Here is a 17,775-nt window from a genome sequence, read left to right as displayed (position 1 = left end):
GCAGTACTGGCACACAGTATGACTGACAGGAAAAGAGCAACATCTGTTGATAGTGAAGCACATTGCACTGGCAGACTGATTGTTTTCATAGCAAATACAAGTCATACGCTCCACACACAGAGGACAATCCCACACACCTGTAGGTCATGAAAAAGGTGACAGCACAGTCACCAGTGTGACCTGGGGCGTTATGTTTCAGAAGAAACGCATGAACCACCTTTCTTCAAGGACCAGACATCTAAGTGTTTCTTAGTTTTTAATAAAAATGGTGTCTTGTAATTACATCCTAACGCTAATACTGAATTCACATTTAAAAATTCCAAGCTAAACTCTGAGACATGTTTTCATGTGGGACTCTAATTTACAAACTTAATGACTGAATTCATGGTAATTTAAAGTATACAAATATATCACAAAATAAACAATAAAAATCATTTACACAAAACGTGATGAATAAAATTTTTATATAAAGCTCTGTACTCTGGTATATTTGATCATAGACTAATGATTAATCATCAAATTGACCACAAAGATTGTGTGTTTTTTGAGGAATATTAGATGACAAGCTAAATAATAAAATACTGTGCTTTTAGAAAACGTCAACGGAAGACACCATAACACTTTCAAAGAATTTACAGACACTGAATAGAGTGTGGCAAAGAAAATGCAAATACAGTATATTTCTCCTTAATTATAAAGTGATGTGCCACATTTGCATTTTCTTTTTATTAGGCTTAAGATTAAAACCCTTTGTAGACGACTGTCGAGAATTCGCATCAAACCGCTTCCAGGCTGAATGCAGCCGAGGTGGCACTTGTATCCTGCTAATGCCGGTCGCTGCGTATTTGATACGTTCCAAGGATTGTATTGAAAGCGCTTCTCCTCCCATCTAGCGGTCGTAGTGGAAACTACAGCCGCCGGATGGAAGCGAAGTGTTGCCATTTCCGTGCACGTGGATTTAGGCTGCTTGTTTCGAGCAATTCTCCATATTTGAGGTAAATTGCGCTAAGATAAAAATGCATATAAGGTTATTGTTTTCTTCTGTTGCTGATATTTCAGAATAGACTACATGTGACGAAAATGTCGGAAGTTATACGCTGTTTTCGCTTTGTCGCTTTTTCGCTACATTCGGCAATAACGGCTGCATATATGAATAATATTGTATTTAGGTGCAATGTCGTAGAAATTCGAATTCCTATGCATAGATGCTTTGCATTTTGATCCTAGTTAATTTCTAGAATTAATGTAAAAATGTATGCTGGGATATAAATGCGATTTCTGCCTTTTATTTTGAGGCAGAACTAAATGAACACATCAACTTTCCACGGGAAGCGAGCTGGTGGACTTCAAATCAGGGTTCCACCAGTTGAAAGTGATGACAGCTGTCTCAGTGACAGTGAGGATAGCGATGAAGACAACAGATCTACACCATTATCCCCAGGTGATGTTTCTGGAGATGAAAGCAGCAGTAATGAGAGTACTGACAATGAAAGCAGCAGTGATGAAGACTCTGACAGCAATCCTGATGTACCTGCTAGCAGCAGTGCTAATGGTGGAAGAAGGCGACCAGCTGCAAGGAGAACACAGCAAAAGGTAGTGTGGAAGACAGTACATCAACAGCACTCTGCAAAAGACATTCCAATTTGGCAAGCTGCTATTCCTGATGCTGAGGAAATCAGACTGCCCATTCAGTACTTCCGAGACTTTTTTGATGCTGATCTTTTGGATACTATTGCAGAACAAAGTAATCTGTATTGCATGCAAAAAAATCCAAATAGTGCTCTCAAATTGGATCGAAATGAATTGGAGCAGTTTATTGGCACTGTAGTGTACATGAGTGTTGTACATTTACCAAGGTCAAGAATGTACTGGTCCAGTGAATGTCGAGTAGCACAGGTGGCTGATGTGATATCCCGAGACAGATGGGAACAAATTAAAAAATTCATTCATTTCAATGACAACAGCAACATGCCAGCCAACAATGATGGAAATTACGATGAGCTTTTCAAAATCAGGCCAATTATTGATTCACTTCTTCCAAAATTTCAGGGTCTCCCACAAGGTCAAATGTTGTCTATTGATGAGCAAATGGTGCCATTCAAAGGTAGATCAAGTCTAAAGCAATATATCCCAAAGAAACCATACGAATGGGGATACAAAATCTTTATGCTTTGTGATACAAAAGGCCTCGTGCATTCATTTGATATATTTGCAGGGAAAATAGATCCTGTACCTGGAGAACCTAACATCGGAGCAAGTGGAAACATTGTGCTAAAGCTTGCCCAAGTTATTTGTGGTGGTCTGAATCACTTGCTGTATTTTGACAACTGGTTTTCTTCCTTGGATTTGTTTGTTGCTCTTGCGAACAAGGGAATACCAGCCCTTGGGACTGTGCAGCAAAGTCACCTGCAAGGGTGCAATTTCAGCGTAGACACTGATATGAAGAAGAAGGGAAGAGGGACATTTGAAGAGAAAAAGGTTGTTGTAGCCAATGTCGAAATAAGAGCAGTAAAATGGTTTGACAATAGAGGGGTGATCTTTGCCAGCACTTTTGCCAGTGCCCAGCCTGTTTCTATCGTAGAAAGATGGGATAGAAACTCAAAGAAGAAAGTGTCTATAGAATGCCCAAACATCATCAGCCTGTACAACAAGTTCATTGGTGGTGTTGATGCTCTTGATGCACTAATTGCATATTATCGCATCCACATAAGGTCAAAAAAGTACTATCATAGGTTCTTTTTTCATTTTGTTGATATTGTCATTGTAAACAGCTGGTTGTTGTATCAACGTGATTGTGATTCACTGGATGTTCCAAGAAAGAAGCAGAAGGATTTGCTTGCTTTTAGAACATCAATTGCACATGCACTCTGCATGCAAGGCAAGAATATATCAAGGAAGAAGAGGGGGTGGCCTTCATCTGATGTTGAAAGGGATTTCGAAAAGAAGAAACACAGAGGTCCGGCTAAGGCTATTCCAACACTGGAAGTCCGTTCAGATGCTGTGGGTCACTGGCCAGTGGTTGAAAGTGGACGGCAACGCTGCAAACACCCAAATTGTAAGGGTCAGACTGTAATCAAATGTTCAAAGTGCAATGTTCACCTGTGCCTCAACAAGAACAACAACTGCTTTCGAGAATTCCATGAGTAAGACTGTTTCTCCTCATGTGACTTTTTGTTAATTTCATGACATTCTATTGATTTTTGGAAAATCTTTGCAATTTGGATTGTTGACTGGAGGAACTGATCAATAGAAGCATCAATAAAATAATCTACATACCTGAGAGTGGAAATTTTATTTAATTACTAATATACCCAATTATGCATAATGTTGCTAATTCGTGTCATAGCTAAATTTATATCTATTATATGTGCTATATTCTAATTAACAATCTCCACTTAATTTAGCATCTACTTGACGGCAAAAACACAAATATATATATAGTTTTTAATATAACTGTAAATAAATTCAGGCAACAAGGGGTTTTAAAAGCACTGAGTTTTAAACTGAAAGTCCGACGAATTTTAGTGATGTTATTTTGTTGCCTTAATTTATAAGGAAACCATAATTTCTTCTTTGAATATCAACATGTTAATGTATGATTGGAAGTGTATCTAAATTAGACAAATTCAACTTACTGTACATTTTCTAAAATTGATATATATTTGCATTTCTGTGACCCGCCTTTACAGAACGCTAGAAATTAAGCTGCAAAGCAAAGGATTTACAACTCGTCGGGTGGCTACTGCGGCATAATTATTTAGTTCCGGGAGCAAATCCAGTAGTTCAATCTTCTCCTGGACTGTCTTATATTTTTTCTGGCGCTTATAGGTTCATTGCCAGAAGCCTTAGAAGTGGCAGGGCGTTTGGGCGGCATCTTAGGGCTTTAATGCGTGTAATGGGAGAGTATATTCATAAATGGCTTAGTCCTGTTCAAACCGTGTTATTTCAAAGTTTGTAGTTTTACTTTGAAAGCCCCGTACATAAAAGCTGTCCAGCTAGCCGCTGTGGGGTCACAGTGTTTTAACCAAAGATCGCAGTTCTTTGCAAAGGTCCCTTAGCTACATATAGAGCACTGCATTGGCAGTACAGAACATGTTTCACTCTGACATGAATCAGTTCTTCTGAACTCTCATCTCACCTCCCTTCCCGTACGCATTACGCAATATAGCATCAGTTTCCGGGTATCTTTTAAATTACTAAAACGACGACAAAAGCAGCTCTGTGTCGCCTTCAACAGTTTTTATTGAGGCCAACCGGCTTCTCTCAGCAAGTTTGTCTTTATATAAATTAACCAATGATAGTCGAATTTCGAGAAAGAAAACCCAGTAAGACGTGAGCGTGGGCGGGATTTCCTCTGTCACGTTCTGCTCGTATCTGAGGGAAAAGAGGCTGAGTGATTCAGATTATTCATCTGTGTAAACCTGAGAGTAGCATTTATTAGATATGACTATGCCGTGGCACTGTAACACACTTTATTTGACATTCTCCACTAACTTTCAAACTAATTACAATGATTAGAAAAGTGAGCTGTCTTGTGCTAACCACTAAAATAGGTATAGGGAAAAGGATGCTTGGGAATACAAAAATATTTGCAAACGCAATTATTATTTAAAATAATCGACATGATGCCTAGTGTAAATGTCTAGTATAATCCTCTTTCTAGTCAAGTGGACTTTAACGTCTGTGTTGTCTAACCAAATGGTGTTATGTTTTGACTTAATATACACACAACCAAAGCAATCAGAGTCTGCTAAGTACCAGCTACAATCCTGTACTACCCGGATACAAGCATGTGTTTGCCGATGGCATTTCATATACTGAATATATTTAGAGGGTATTAGAAATCTTTAAATGTCTGTCACCTTGGACTAGCGACGCAAGGTTGAAGAGGAGTCTGCATGAGTCCTGCAGAAGCTGCTGAACTGATTTTCTTTCTCCTACATGGTACTACATTGTTCTTGTAGAACAGATGATCTGTTAAGAGTGTGAATAGCTAAACGCACAAGTGATGTTATTTGAATCCAATACAACACAAAAATTTGAAGTGTGTTAAAGCTTAAGGGAAAACCAACAACAATACAATGTTGTAATTTAATTCATTTTATGCTTCTGTGACGCGCCGGGTACCGGCGCCATCACCTGCGATCGTTGCTGCCATGCGCCCGGTGTTTGCTGGGATAGGTTCCAACTTCCCCACGCGCGCCTGCTCTGTATAAGCGAGTTTGCAATTTGGATGGATGGGTGGGTCATATGTTTCTAGTAGACGCCAACAGCACTGTGTGTTTTGGTGGAAGTTTCAATTCATGGTAACAGATCAAACTGGCTACGGGTGGCTACAGTCTTTTAAGAGGCCCATTAAGGATCCAGAATAAATATATTGGCCAGACGCATTTAAAGCTTGAAATATTGCGAAAGGTAGAAAAAGTAGGAACCGATAAAACAAAAATGGTATTCAGAGTAGAGAAATCAAATCACATAATACCCATGTCATTTTGCTTGCAGTCGCAGTACTTTTGGCATGTCTAATGCAGCTGGTACAGTCTTTTATGATTTTATATCGTAATATTATATGGTTTCTAATACACTCGTTCTGCAATTATTCCACTTAACGAGAAAACTGTAAACGGACATCACTGGGCCACGTGCCAATATACAGCCCTATGTGCTAGGCTTCACGTTCATTTAGTATATCGTACGAATGCTTCTGAGTCACCGGGTGACGCCTCAGCTGCACACAAACTTTAATTTCGGAAAGGAAATTTCCAGATCATTCTCTGTGACTCAATGCCAACTTAAAAAACCCCAATCACCACCGGCAACAGAAAGCACCGCATTTCTAAAATGAACCTCTTCGTGCATCGTAGACACGCCCACAACCAATTCGGCTCCATTTTCCTTTTCGTCTGTTTCAATCAAACAGCCGAATGCCTTTATTAGACGTGAAGCTAAGAGTAATATGACAATTATTCATCTTCAGTGCGCCTTCCTTGAGGCAGGCAGCCAATAGTATATGTAATTCTTAGGGCGACGCCCCCTTTCGTGACGCCCATTTTCGCGTTTATAAAAAATGTATACCGCTCAACTTATGATATAGGCGCAGACACATTTTATTCATGACATTACGTCCAATAATACAGCAGGTTTTCTGTTCGAAGTACCTTGACATCCTTGTACAATAAAATTCGGATCGTTACTGGTGAAGATCGTGCCGACAACATATTATTCTCTCTAGTTTTTTTCTAGGTATTAATGGGGGAATTCCCAGACGTTACTGGGCCAGTCGAGAGCAATAAACCCAGAAGGCTGTGCCTTGCGCTGTCCCCGGTGGGAGGTGCACAAATACGAGTTCTTTCTGCATAAGTAAGCTCCTTGTTCTATCACGAAGAGGGAGAATATCAAACAAGTGCAGGAACCGGATATTCTGCAATTCTGCTTTATGGGTTATAATAATAATAGTAAGTAAGCAGTTGTATTCAAGTACAGTTTTAAGTATTACCCTATTTGCATTAAAGCTTTAATGGCATACAATCCTTTCAAATCCAAGATAAGTTTTTGATCTATCTATCTATCTATCTATCTATCTATCTATCTATCTATCTATCTATCTATCTATCATGTTTTAAGTATTCATATATAATAAGAATATAAGAAACTATCAAGACTACCCATTAATACTTCAAAAAGAGTAATTAATTTTTGAGAATAAATGTAATATTTAACATGGCCTCAAAACATTTTATCTTAGTGTCCAGTGTCAATGTGCATAATTTATCCATCAACGCTCTCCTAAAGATGATGAATTTACATAAGCTCTTTTTCACAAAATGCACCTTAAAGCTACAGTTCTCAGAGTGCACAAATGGAGACTGTTAGATGTTAATTGATTCTTCATGCTGAGCAAGAGCACTGCACTATTATTTGAGATTTGCTAGTAAAAGCTGTTATGCCCAAGCCTCCATTTGCTTTGAAATTTAAATCCAGACTGAAGACCTACCTGTTCTGTTCGGCATTTAAATTGATATATCCCTACAATTCTTGTGGGTCTGTGCTGTTCAGTGAGAATACCGTGTTACTGCCACTCTTTATTCCGTACTTCCTTGGCATGTTAACTTACCAGTTTATCATTTATTAATAAACTCTTCTCCCCCTCTTTAACCTTGATTAGGATTAAGTTGGTTTAGGAAAGTTATGTCATTTTATGTTACTTAGTTTGTCACCTCATCATGTATTCTGCTTTGTATTATTATTATTATTTTTCTTTTTTCTTTTTAAAACTCTTGACAATCTGGTTTGAAAATAAATCAAGTACACTCTCACTCTTTTCTGATTTCTCTGTCTGGGGTGTACTTGCTGATTTTATTTGTGTTCTGATGTTTTAACAATAACTGAATTGCTTACTTTTTACACATGATATTATATCATAAACACATTTGCTGCATAAAAAACATTTTTTATTGTATTTTCAGTTTTAATACACAGAAAGTGTTCCTTATGAAGGCCTGCAGTCAATCTTCAAATCAAATCATTAGAACATAAGAAATTTGACAAATGAGAGGAGAGCTCCCTTCTTAAATGTTGTCAAGGTTTCTGCTTCAACTATATGACTTGGTAGTTTGTTCTAGATTCCCACAACTCTGTGTTTAAAGAAGTGCTTGATAGCTTCAGTATTAAATGTACTTCCCAATAATTTCGCCTGGTGTCCTTCCATGTATGTGATTCCCCATTAAACTGAAATTATTATGCACCCATATTTTATCAATGCCTTTGACGATTTTGAAGACCTGGATTAGGTCGCCACACAGTCTCCACTAAACAGGTTTAATTCTCTGAGTGTGTCAGAGTAGGACATGTCCTTAAGTCCTGAGAGGCACTTGGTTGCTCTTCTCTCCACAGCTTCAAGTGCTAGTATGTCCTTCTTGTAGCATGGTGACCTGAACTGCACACACTACTCCGGATGCAGTCCCACTAGTGCACTTGAACCTTTTTGTGAACTTTTAGCTGTAACAAAATACCATAGATGCTTTGGTTTATTCATCCATATTCTAAACACACTTTTTGTATTACAGAGTGGCAGCCTATAACAGCATCATAAGTTGTAAACAGGCCATTTTCACGGATATTATGATGACTTCCTGCCAGTTTCTTGTTAGGACAATCAACTTCGTGTTGAATGATGGTCGGCAAACACAACAGAGAAATCTGTACTGTTGTTTGGCAGTTCTCTCAAAAATCTTCCCAAACTGACCATAGCATATGTTACACAATTGGTGGAGCACAACATGTCATCTAAAAAACTTGAAAAGGGATACAAATATCTTTATGAAAATTATTTTTTGAGCTGTGAAGGTAAGTGCTCTCTGATTAATGCTATTTTTCTAGCTAGCATCATGTGCCATGCTAATTTATGAATGGAGAAATTTTCATTTTCTTTTGTTCTTTGGATGTGATTAGTAACAAACATATTGAATATGGAAGTAGTGGTAAGATGAAGATGTCACAGATCCATGAGGAAAAGAGAGGAACCACATTCCCTACAGGTTTCTCTAACAGTTTGATAAACTAAACTTACATATTCTGTTATACAGTGGTCAGTTGACATTTATTCACTGCAGTATTGTCTATACTTAATTTGTTCGGTTACACTATCGTGTTTTGACATTGATTCACTGTGGTTACAGATACTTATTTGTTCTGTTACCCTTTCATGTTTTGATATTTATATGGCTGCAGATCTCTATAATGAATGCTTCGGTACTGCTGCCTACCAAAGCAACTCCACTCAGCTCCAATGTTACTTTGTTTATGACACTACAAAAACATAAAACACAAAGTGAATAGTGTCTAATGTGCTTAAATTACTCAGCCTTCTAGTTGTTGGTGACAGTAAATGTCACTTATATTTAAAGGTATGATAACTTGCTAAACAGTAAGGGTAGGTTGCTTGATAATAATACAAATATAATATGACGGCTAGATGACTGCTTGTAGTGGCTGATTACCTTAGTGTCATATTGCTCTTGTTTTTCCATAACACTTTGTTCAGAAGGCCATTGTTCTTTCATTAACCTCATTGTCAATCATTTATTATAACAAACATTTCATTCCATGCGTTGTAGTGTCACACACTTCTCTGACCACCTGTAGGTCACTTTACAGATTGATGAGCCTGTATAGTTAAACAGCACGTTATGCTCATGTGCTGCAGGGAAAGTACTGTGCAACCAGCTGGTCACTTTGTTTTTCCAGTATGCATATTTTAGTACAGTGAAAATGCAGACAGCCCCATCACCAGTCCCATGTACTAGTTTTCTGCAGACTTGGCATCGGCCAAGGACATGGGTAAATTGCATATGTTTATGTGTGATAGACAGTTAATTTAGCAGTTTTATATTGTCTAATTTTTTTAATGTAATCATTGAATTTGTATGATAATGTATTTAGCCAGAGCCTCTAGACAAGTTGGTAGTCAAGAAACCAAAAGTGTTTGGCAAGAGTATCTGTAAATCGACACTGTTAAGAAGCGTACACGAGTAATAACATTGCCATTTGTCTTTGTTAATTTTAGTGGCGTTTTATCTTTTGCTTATTGCATAATATGCATTTCACATTAAACATGTATTTAAAGGTTGAAGATTTTTATAAATGATCATGTATTATTATGTCTGGGGGTTACTATAATTTGCTTCATTCAGGACCCTTCCCTGACTTGGCAGTGATGTCTGTTGCTGAATAATTAAGAAGCATTACTCGACAGCCTTTGACCTGAACTGTTTTGCATGGACTATCACAGTGGTTCTCAAATTGTGGGGCCCCCCGGGCCCCCTAGAGGGGCGCGAAGTAACAAAAAGGGGGGCGCGAAGATGTGAAAAAAAGAAAACAAGAATCGAAAATATGAAAAATGCATCGATTGACACCAAAACAAATTAACTTAAAGTACTAGAAAAATAAATATAGAGTTAGATAAGTGTCGATAAAAGTTAAGTAGCTATAATAAAATATGCATCTATGATATATCATTAATTAAAAAAGAACACATTGGTATTAGTGGGCTCCTTTCAAAAAATCCTTAGGGGGGCGCGATTAAAACTGTTATGAAAACTCAGGTTGAAAATACTTAAAGGTTGAGAAGCGTTGGACTATCAGAACTGCCTCGTTGATTCAAAGTTTGGACCAGTGGCTTATGGCTCAGTACTGTCATAACAGTGCCCATCTGTTACAACCAGAATGTACACACAACACATAGGTGATCCAGAGATTCTGAAACTCCCTCTGCTCAGAGTGAAACGTGAGAGCAAATTGAACTTTGTTTCCAGCTTCCATCAGCTACTCTTGGTGGAGAGCGTAACAGTGAATCCTGAGATGGCAGCTTTAATAGAAGAGAGAACAAAACAACAGTCTCAGTGCATGGAGTGTTCAGAAATTTGTAGACCAAGGGTAGCATCAAGTAAATTTTGAGAAGTATGCCATGTACAAGGGGAGTCATCTGGCCAATTGTTGGGAAAAAGAATGATCAAGGGAACATAGCAGGCTGAATCAAAGAAAAGAGGCCTTGAATTTGAACTAGCAATTTTGGAGCAGTATTCTGAATTCTGTCATATTAATGTGTTACCTTGCGGATTTGTAATTCATCCAGACACTCCTCATCTTGGTGCCAGCCCTGATGGAAATCGTTTGATTCATTTGGAAAATCCATGCTTTGGGCTTACCAAAATAAAATGTACAAATGTTGAGCGTGTTTCTGAAGCAGGGTACATAAAGCTCATTAAGGGTCAAGCTACACTTAAAACAACCCATAAGCACTTCTGGTAGGTGCCATTGCCAGACTGAGCTGGTGTGACTTTATTACAGACACAAAGGGAGACATCACTGTGGATAGAGTATGGAGGGTTGATGACAAGATCTCTAATATGAATGATCAGCTGGACCTGTACTACTTCGCTGTCTACATGTAAGAATATTTAAAAATCTGCAACTGTTGTAGCTGTATGCATAAGAACATTGAAAGAAGTTGCTTCTGTAATTATTTGAGTCCAAATATTTTGCACAGTGAATTTTGAATGTATTTTCTTACAAAAATAATTCATGCTGTTTATTACATATTTTATTCTATTTCACAAGTGTATTTATCGAAACATGTTTAAAAGGTTTTAAATTAAATTTAAATTTAACACTTTTAAGATTTTGAATAAACAATATAATTTATTTAATGAAATTCATTAATATGATGGTCAAAAGTGTTATTTATTCAACATGCCTTAAAAGAAGTTAACATTTGTAGAATTGATGATTTCAAAGTGTGTTATGTGGCTCCTGGTATAACAAGAGCTTTAAGAGTGTGCTAATACAACTTTGTGTCCTTTTACATTAAGTGGCCTTTGAAAGATACCTAGCAAGAAGCAGTTGGTTCCTTTTTGGTTCACTGTGCATGTCATTGTGAGAGGAACTGCTGTGTCCTAGATATGGTTTTCTTTCACTCTCCTGATTGCCTGTTCTACCAAGATCTGATGGCGAGCTATGGCTTGTGTTTTCTCTACTTCTTCTTTGCTGAATCGAGGTGCTGCTTTGAATGGGGGAATGATTAGTTTGCCCCACATTCATCTAGCTCCCACTCACTTTTGAACCCTTTGTTTGCTATGCGGCCATCTCCAGGCTCTAGAAGATCCTGGATTCCTGATTGTTTGAATATTTCTTTATCAGACATGGATCTTGTGTAGAGCTTAGAAACAAAGATGACAGCTCCACATGGTGAAACTCCAATCAGTCCTTTGAAGGTGGTGGTGTTGTTGTATGAAGAGAACACCTTAGATTGTAGCAGGAGTGCTGTTGGACTCTGACATCTTAGCTCTGTACAGTCTATTAGAACCCTCGCCTCTAGATAAAACTTGCTGTCTAGTCTTTCATATTGGCATTGATCCTACGACAAAGTTAAAGGTACTTAGCCCATGTGATAATAATACTGCTAACAGCAGACCTACTCATTTGAAAAATGCCTGCCAGGACCATCTCTTTCAGTCCTGCTGCAACCCGACAACAATAATAAAAAAGAAAAAAATCATCAATGAGCTGCAGCTTGTGGTTTGGGCTTAGAGCTGTTTGGTGTTCGGTTAATCCTTTCTTCTGTGCTTTTGACCAATGAACTGTATTGGTAACAGATGGTTCAATTGCATACCAAAATGCTCTGAAGACCTTCTCAGAAGAAAAACGTGTGTATTACTGAAAGTCCATATCAGATGCACAAAATCTGTTAATCTGCAATGGTGATGTTCTGTGTTTCACCAGATCTGTTTCCAGTTTGCTGATAGATTGCTTTAGCGCCTGTCCTTTAAGGGAAACAGTACGGTGGCCTTGAGAGCCACCATACAACAGCATCTAGTGCACCTATTAGATACAAAAATTCTACATGTTGAAAATGAACACGAACATACCAATGAAAAACCAATCAAAGACAATTTCATTACTTAATTTAAAGTCAGAATCAGCTTATTCATTATTCTTAATGTTATAAAACTATATTGCCTGTCTGTTTGAAATTGAGATAAAACTTGCCAAATTGTTCAAATATTAAATAGTACAGTTTCACACAGTTAATACATAAAAAGATAAAAAATAATTTCTGTTACTGGGTGCAAGTTTTAAATGTCACTATTAGATTTACATTAGTTCTTGATTGCTGATTCTTTGTTAGTCACATAAGTGATACAGTGGAGTTTTAATAAAGATTATATTAAAAATCATTATATTAAAACGCATGAGCATACCTGATGAAGGGGGACGCACGTAATCATGATCTGTCAACATATCAGTGTCACACACTTTTTCCATGTCCATCTCTTAGGTTTCAAGTAGGACATCAGAAACAACATGCCGAAAATCATCTCCCAGACGACTCTCTTCTTGGTCATACATAGAAAGCCGTTCTTGTTTCTCATCCCCCAAGTTGTTCAGCTTAAAGTGGGATGGGACAGCTCCAATTCAGAAATGCTTACGATGTACAATGTACAGAGAGAAATTCTCAGTAAAATGCAGACTACACACAACAGAGCTACCTCGATTAACACGAAATGCTGAACTTTCTCAATGTATTGTTGTGTGAGTCAATTTCTTCTTTTAGCCTTTATTAGCTGGTAAGTTGTGAAAACTCAGGCATGGTTGTTTTTGTTTCAAAGTAAATAAAAAAACAACATTACAGAAACTCTTTGACATTATAACTGGATATGCTAAACCCCAGCAAGCGAATGCTCCCAAGTTCATGAACTCTGAAGTGTGAAAGTGGTCTATTACTAAAAGTGGGACACAAATCCATACCAGAGCATTATCGATTAATGCACTTATATTCCTTTCCAATTTTGAAATGTAATTTGCACAAGGAAGACATATGTTTGTCATGAAACAAAGTCAGAACCATAGTGAAAGAAGGTGTGAAGCCTCCTTCATAAGCCAGGCCAGGCCTCTGGACTCACCCAAGATAGCTTAAAACCCAACTCTACTGGCCTGCTTCAGTCTCCACAGGCTAAAAGACGTTTTAGCCTCAAAAAATATTTTTAATGACCCAAAATCTGCAAAGTGCCTCTGTGAAAAACATTTGACTTCAGAAACTTGTCCACAAAATAGTCTTTAAAAATTACAAAATATTTTAAAAAAAGAAAATAAAAAACTCAAAACGAATGCAAAGGAATTGCCTTAAACGAAGTCATGGAAACTTAAAAAAAATAGCAAAAGAATATTAAATACACAAAAATATACTAAAGTCAGGGCAAAAACACTAGCTGAACCATAACAGTTTTGAAGTAAGGGACTACAGTTTTGTGACATGTTGTATGATGATTTTAACACGCAAGTAAGAATTTCATTATATTCTGTACACATGCATTGTGGCGTTAAAGCAATCTACTCAGAGAAAAGCCTCGTGGATAGAGAAAGAATGTACAAAATCAACACAGACAGAATCTAGGCTGGGAATCGAACCTAAGGCCCCCGCCGTGTGTGTCTACAACCCTAAACACCAGCGCCAAGAACAAAACGTGTCATTTCGGTTCACTTCATTGTTTTAAACACCTTTTATAGTAGGTTATTGCTGAGACAGGAGTAACTGTATTAATATTGTTGCTGTGCACAGTCTTGGAAATCATAACCTATGACTCACCTTTTGCTGATCTTCCAGCTTTAGACACATACAGTATATAGCCCCATTGATTGCTGCAGATTTCTCCTGAATCCCGGGCTGAGTGCCATTCACACATTTTTCTTAAAACCCTGTAAGCCACTAGTCTGACCCACGCATACATTTGATATGGGATAGAATACAAAGTAATAAGAGAGGCTTCCAGACACTAGCTGTGTACATAAAATGCAGAGGAGCCTATACTGTGCTCACCAGTGGCGCCTGTCAGTTGGAACTGATTTCTCCTTGCAAAGAGTACTGACTGTAAAACATAGTTAATCTTAATTGCGCTTCATTATAAAATTACATTCCCAAACCCATTCAATCAAATTGAAGTGTACATGATGCTGTAACCTTTCCCAGTATCAAAAATTACACTGGGTACAAAGCAGGAAATGGCCCTGGACAGGGCATTGGTCCATTACAAGGCCCACTCATACACACACACACACACACACAGTGGGCCAATTTGGAATTAGCAATTAGCCTAACCTGAATTTGTTTTGGGTGTGTGTGTGTGTGTGGAAAACCAGACTGGAGGATAATCCACAAAGGCAAAGGCAGAATATGCATACTCTACACAGATCACAACTGAGCACAGGAACTGAACACAGGATGTTCTGCCCACTGTACAAACATTTCATTTCATTATATATAAATAAAATAAATTTAGTGAAAAAACCCTATAGTGGTGTAGTCCAACCTAATTTATTTTAACCCTTCACTTGACTAAAGTAGCCTTTTTTGACTGCTCTGCTGGTGGTAAAAGTATTGAACATGAAGCTGATCTGTGACTTTAGCATCTGTAATGCACTGTCAATCCATAGCTTTTTTCACTTTTCTAGATAATGGAGCATACTGATCACAAGAAAATAATGTATCTCTGCCTGTCTTTATCCTCATTCATACTTTGTGGACAGAAAATATAATTAATTATTTTGCTTTGTCCACCAGCAAAACTACAGAAAGGTCATGAATATTTAGTGAGGCTATAAATGACTGGAAATCGCTGCCCATGTCACATTTACAAGCTAAGTGCCAACCGTTTAGTACAGTTGTGTTCAGTCCTTTTTGTGACAGCCAAAAGCATCATATAAAGGGTTTAAAGGTACAGCAAGTTCAATAGAGACATCAGACATTCAAGCTTCTCTTCTGTTAGTGAGGTCCAAAGCATACAAATTCCTTATTCCTCATCACTGCTTTGCATTCATTGTACTGTATTTCCAGATGAGCATTCATTAGTTGACAGCCCTCATGCACACAGAGCCCACCCTAACGACTAAAGACTAAATCAAAACTGTGTGATTTGTCAGGGCAAGTTGCAGACAGGTTGTATTGAGTCATTGTGTATGTCACATTGGGTAACTGGCTACACAAGTGCATAACACCAACTGCCTCCAGCTTGCAAAAAGAATATAAATGAAGGCCACACCGGAAATTGCTGGCAAGGTTATATAATGTGACATAGCATTAAAATGTCATCGTTCAGAGATGCAATGAGCAACAGCAGTCGGTAAATCTGACATACCCCATGACTAGAACTGACGTAATAAGGCAGTGAAATAATTACTGTAGACATTAGCATTAGGCATAAGTGAAAAACCAAATCAGAGCAGAATTCCAGTTGTGTAAACAGTATGAATGTTAATTACATTGTTCCAGGTGGGAGGACAAAGGAAGTGACATCAGTAATGAAGTGATCATTAGTTTTCCATTCTGCAGAGGGAGTAAGAGAGAAGTCTTTAGAACACAGCATCAACCCAGGTAACTACCATCACCAGAGCTCTTAAGCTGTCTCCTAAACACACATGCCATGCGTGACAATAAAGAGAAAGACAAAGGCATCAAAACAATTTGACCAGAGTTAGAGTTTGTGGATCTCATTTCATGACTGATCAGAAAGACATCTATACAACAAAATACATTTTTAAACCTACTTAGTTCTCCAAAATTAATGCAAAACGTAATAGTTGGTTATAAAAATTCATCCATCCATTTTCTACAAATGCATTTTCACTTATGGAGTCATAAAATATATCCAGTGGCATGAGAAACCAGGCAGGAAACAAACCAATGCCAAACACATACCTTCATCTTCTCACATTGATACAAATCAGAGACACCAATTATTCCAAAATCAACATCATTAGGTTTAAGCCTGGGTGCAACCCTTCCCAATCAAAATAAAGTCACCTTTCTTTTGTGTCTTGCCTGTGGTATTGGTCCTAAACAGGAGGATACAACTAAATCTGTACCTCACTCAAGTTTCATTTCAAGTTCAGATTTGCCATTTATAATACTTAATCTAGTAATCAGTTTTCCACCCAAGGATTGGCCTGCAAAGCCTCCGCAACCTAATTCTACTAGTAGGCACCTTCTTCTCCAACCACCTTGTCTGAAATCCCTGACCAGCCGCTCATACTTGGTGAGGTTTGGGCTCAAAAGAGGTCATTATCTGGCCTCAAGGTAGTGGCTGCTATATGCTGCAGGAATAACCATCAACTGCTCAATCCCTTGCCAAGATCCTGCAGAACTTTTGCTAGGAGTTTCAGCCGTGCATCAGCTCTAATGAATGGAATAGTCGTATAGAAGCACAGACCAGTTTGCTCCACTTAATCCTATTACTGATGACTTCTGTCATGACCTTCAAAACTTGATCATGGGTACCACTGGTATCTTCCCTCTACTTGTGCCTAGTAGTAACTACTCAAAATATGTTCCAATAATCCACATTTAAAGCAAAGTGTCTCTACATTTCCTCATGTGTGTATGTCAGTGGACTGGGAAGCACATTATACACTGCCTGTATGAAGAATTGAATCTGTTCATGCTCAAACTAACTCATCTATGCTCAGGTCAACTCTCTCTCCAGTGCGTTGTCCCATCATTTCCATGCACTCTGCTGTTTTAGTAATACCATTCTGCAGGATCTTTCTTTCTCCACTGCTATATTCACTTCTTCCTGGACCAGGCTCTACTTCTTACCTTTGCAGCTGTCAGTTTGGGAGGTTGGAAAAGATCCCAGCTCATCTCTAGCTTGAGACACCACACACACCAAACTGCTGTTCTGCAATCTGCTTCAGCTTGCTGGGCTGCTTCTTCTGCTTACCACTTTCTCCTAGTCCTCACCTCGATTCTGTCTTTTGCTACTTTTGGGTCACGCAAATCTTGGTTCATTAGCACTTTATTAGTTTTGTCACCTTAAACTCCTCTTCTAAGGATTTAAGTGACAGCTGCAGCTTATTGTTGTACATGTAGACTGTAAAGACACTAAGACACCTTGGTAGACTCAGAGTCTCAATTGGTGAGATGGGCACTTCATACAATAAGATTATCTGCAAGATTCTGGTGGTACATCAATGCTTTAAACTTTCCTGATAGCCCTGACTGGTCCACTACTTTTAACCAGTCTACTAACTCATTACAAGTTATGGATACTATGTCCTTTAGGGTGCAGTAAAACATTTTCCTAAGGCTTTTCACATGTTTTTTGGTGATGCTTAGAATAGAAGTGCCTGATGGATTGCTGTATATAAGTTTGAGATGGTGGTCTATCTCTTCCAAAGATAACAGTAACCTGCCCTAACAGCTATTTTGTGAAATAGACCACCTAT

General features: G+C 38.1%; 1 protein-coding gene across 2 annotated transcripts; it reads left to right on the top strand.

Annotated features, from left to right (window-relative positions):
• Positions 1-922: 922 nt before the first annotated feature.
• On the top strand, positions 923-3,271 carry LOC120535698 (piggyBac transposable element-derived protein 2-like). 2 transcript variants are annotated; one of them, XM_039763691.1, is made up of 2 exons: positions 923-995; positions 1,296-3,271. In XM_039763691.1, exon 2 carries the CDS (start codon positions 1,306-1,308, stop codon positions 3,145-3,147), a length of 1,842 nt encoding a protein of 613 aa, XP_039619625.1. In that variant the 5' UTR covers positions 923-995; positions 1,296-1,305; the 3' UTR covers positions 3,148-3,271. The 2 variants fall into 2 exon arrangements, with proteins under 2 accessions (XP_039619625.1, XP_039619626.1); XM_039763692.1 differs by having other exon boundaries at positions 928-995; positions 1,300-3,271.
• Positions 3,272-17,775: the final 14,504 nt, after the last annotated feature.

Source organism: Polypterus senegalus, chromosome 9 (assembly GCF_016835505.1).
Source record: "Polypterus senegalus isolate Bchr_013 chromosome 9, ASM1683550v1, whole genome shotgun sequence".
Taxonomy (NCBI): domain Eukaryota; kingdom Metazoa; phylum Chordata; class Cladistia; order Polypteriformes; family Polypteridae; genus Polypterus; species Polypterus senegalus.
Note: the sequence above shows the minus strand (reverse complement) of the source record. Positions and strands in the feature narration are given on the sequence as shown.

What these genes read in the sequence shown, in the direction of transcription:
- LOC120535698 (XM_039763691.1), top strand. Translation starts at nt 1,306, where the DNA reads ATGAACACATCAACTTTCCACGGGAAGCGAGCTGGTGGACTTCAAATC.